General features: G+C 38.6%; 1 protein-coding gene across 1 annotated transcript; it reads left to right on the top strand.

Annotated features, from left to right (window-relative positions):
• The first annotated feature begins 427 nt into the window (after nucleotides 1–427).
• Nucleotides 428–2329, top strand: LOC112755061 (transcription factor TCP20). The gene is made up of 2 exons (XM_025802956.2): nucleotides 428–2046; nucleotides 2136–2329. The coding sequence occupies exon 1, from the start codon at nucleotides 827–829 to the stop codon at nucleotides 1874–1876; it is 1050 nt and encodes a 349-aa protein (XP_025658741.1). The 5' UTR covers nucleotides 428–826; the 3' UTR covers nucleotides 1877–2046; nucleotides 2136–2329.
• Nucleotides 2330–3052: the final 723 nt, after the last annotated feature.

The raw sequence follows: 3052 nt of genomic DNA, 5'->3' as shown, positions 1-3052 counted from the left end.
TAGATCTTCTTGTCCATTGTCAGTCACACAAATAATCCACACCACTTCTTTCTAGTGAGCTGAAACAAAAATAAAATAACTAAGTAAAGTTTCTCACATTGTAGTTGAGATATCCAAATAATAATTTGTTAGAATTCGAATCCGTTGTTGACCAACGAAGCATAAAGCTAAAGCCACAACCACAGTACTCTAGTACCTATGATGATATGTTATTACTAGGAGTCTTGGTGGTTGAATGTAAAAAATTCTGACGCTACTTACAATCGGAATTTCTGACGTGTAACTATACACAAAGAAAAAAAAAGAATAAAAATTATGTTGTTTGTTTAAATTATAAAAAAAATAAAATTAAATTGGTTCAATTACACTTTTCTGTCATCTTATTTAACCGTCATTATATCTAGTGTAGCAAACTACATTATTCACAGATTGAATTGCTGTGATGAAAAATATGCTTAGATTAACGCAATATATTTTTTAAAATCTAAAGAATCAAATTAAAATAGTTAAATCTGAAGAACTAAATCAGTATAATTTGTCAATCTCATAACTAAAGTGGAGATCAAGATCAACTCAGGCAATGTACATTTGAAGTTTGAAGTGAGTTACAGTATCCCCCGAATGAATGGTGGTGAAACTGGCAGCTAAAGTAGCTTTCAAAATTCACATCTGGCTGGTCAAAACCCACTACACCGTGAAAGAGGTAAGAAAGCAAAGGCCATGGAGTGAAAATATTTGACATTGGGGGCACATTGGGATTTCAATAACTTTTTTTTTTAATGGGTTTTATGAATCCCTCAATCCTTGCCAGAAACAGTGAAAACTCATGAAGTTTAGGACTTTTGAGGTCACCCTTCTTCAATCAAAGAGGACCGGACGGACCCATCATTTCCCCTTTTCTTTTTTATTAATTCTTTTTTCTTTACTTTCTCTCTTTCCCCCACAAAAACACACACTGTTCATGGATCCCAAGGGCTCAAAGCAGCCACAGGAGTCACCACAACCACCACCAACAAACAACACCATGGGAGAGAACAAGGCATCAGAAGTGAAGGATTTCCAGATTGTGGTATCAGAGAAAGAAGAGAACAAGAAACAGGTCTCACAGCAGTTAGCGCCAAAGAGAAGCTCCAACAAAGACAGACACACAAAGGTGGAAGGAAGAGGAAGAAGGATAAGGATGCCGGCCTTGTGCGCAGCAAGGATCTTCCAGTTGACCAGAGAATTAGGCCACAAATCTGACGGCGAAACAATCCAGTGGCTCCTCCAACAAGCCGAGCCTTCAATAATAGCCGCAACCGGCACCGGAACAATCCCGGCTTCCGCTCTCGCTGCGGCAGGAAACTCCATCTCTTCGCACCAGTCAGCAACCCAATCTCTTTCAGCAGGTTTACACCAAAAGATTGACGAATTAGGAGGGTCCAGCAGTAGGACCAGTTGGGCAACAATGGTTGGTGTTGGGAATTTAGTTGGAAGACCCCATCATCATCATCATCAAGTGGCCGCAGCCGCCACAGCAGGGTTATGGCCCCACCATCACGAGGGATCATCAAATTACCTTCAAAAGATTGGGTTCCCGGGGTTTGACTTTTCAGTTCCCTCTGGTGCTGCTGCCGGTGGTGGCGGCGGCATGGGTCCGATGAGCTTTACATCAATTTTGGGTGGTTCACAACAACAGATGCCTGGTTTGGAGCTTGGTTTGTCGCAAGATGGACATATTGGGGTCATAAATCCACAGGCCTTGACTCAGATTTACCAGCAGATGGGTCAGGCTAGGGTGCACCAGGACCATCAAGAACACCAACACCACCACCACCACCACCACCACCAGCAGACTCCTTCTTCTAAGGATGATTCTCAAGGCTCTGGACAGTAGTTTTTCTTTTTCTTTCTTTAATGGATTTCGATCAAAAGAGAGGCTGAGGTTTCTACTGTGCTTTTTTATTGTATAAATTGGGAGACTCTGAGGAGAAAAAACAAAAAAAAAAAAGAGAGAATTGAACCTTATTTGTTCCTTCTCCATAGTCACTCAGTCTCCAGATACAGGTACTTCGATTTTCCCTTTAGTGCTTCCTTCTCTATCTTTCAACGATTTCCAGTGGATTCAAATTTGTTTTCGATTTTCTATTCTGCAGGTGGAATTGCATAGCCACATATAGCTTGGCTTCTTGGGTTCTGGCCTTTTATGACTCTTGTTTATTTCAGAGGTGTGTTGATTATTTTGTTCTTCTCTGTTAGGTCAGGATTGGAGTGCTGATTAGTTTGTTTTGTGAAATTGATGATGATGATAATGATAATGATTATGATGATGGTAATATAGTTTCATAAATCTGATATTGAACCCTGATAGCAGTAGTAGTTTTTGTTCTTTCTATTATATTAGATCAGCTTGCGCAGCACCCTTTTTCCTCAGATACTGACTAGGATTAGTCACAGTGGTAAGACTTAAATTCAAGATTCTAGTTAAGACTTACTCATGGTGGTTTTAAGTTTTAACTAGAATCTCAAATTGAAGTCTTATCCATGGCCTACCCTTTGTTCAATCGAGACAAAAACACCCCTTCCCTCAAATAAGCTACTTTCTCTTTCACCATCTTTGAGATAGGTGTATCTCCTTCCAAAAATCCTTTCCTCAAATAAGCTAAACTTAGTTCACTACAAGTATATGTGTATAACTACAAGCCTCTGCTTCATTATAAACAGTAACATATTAAAGCTACCAAATTTCACTTTATTAGCAGATTTTACACTATACAAATTTTTGCATCTGAACTCTGATTAACTTAGGTGGTGGTATTAAATTAAATGTAACCAAATTCTTGGGGAAGGCAAAATTTAGCAGTATGGGTAAGAGTAAGAAGTTAATTGCAACACAAGATAGTGTTATACTTTATTTTTTTTTTTTTCTCAATAATGAGATTTGAAATTGAGGCTTCAGAAATTGCTGGCAAGCTTCCAAAACCTGTGCAAAGCTTTTATGAACTCAACACGGTTGTTCGTGTGAACTCATTTTATTATTTATTATTTGTTTAACTATTTGTTTGGCTTTGAA

The sequence above is a fragment of the Arachis hypogaea genome, chromosome 16 (assembly GCF_003086295.3).
Source record: "Arachis hypogaea cultivar Tifrunner chromosome 16, arahy.Tifrunner.gnm2.J5K5, whole genome shotgun sequence".
Lineage (NCBI taxonomy): Eukaryota > Viridiplantae > Streptophyta > Magnoliopsida > Fabales > Fabaceae > Arachis > Arachis hypogaea.
Note: the sequence above shows the minus strand (reverse complement) of the source record. Positions and strands in the feature narration are given on the sequence as shown.

Coding starts and splice junctions, on each gene's coding strand:
- LOC112755061 (XM_025802956.2), top strand. CDS start 827: ATGAAGTTTAGGACTTTTGAGGTCACCCTTCTTCAATCAAAGAGGACC.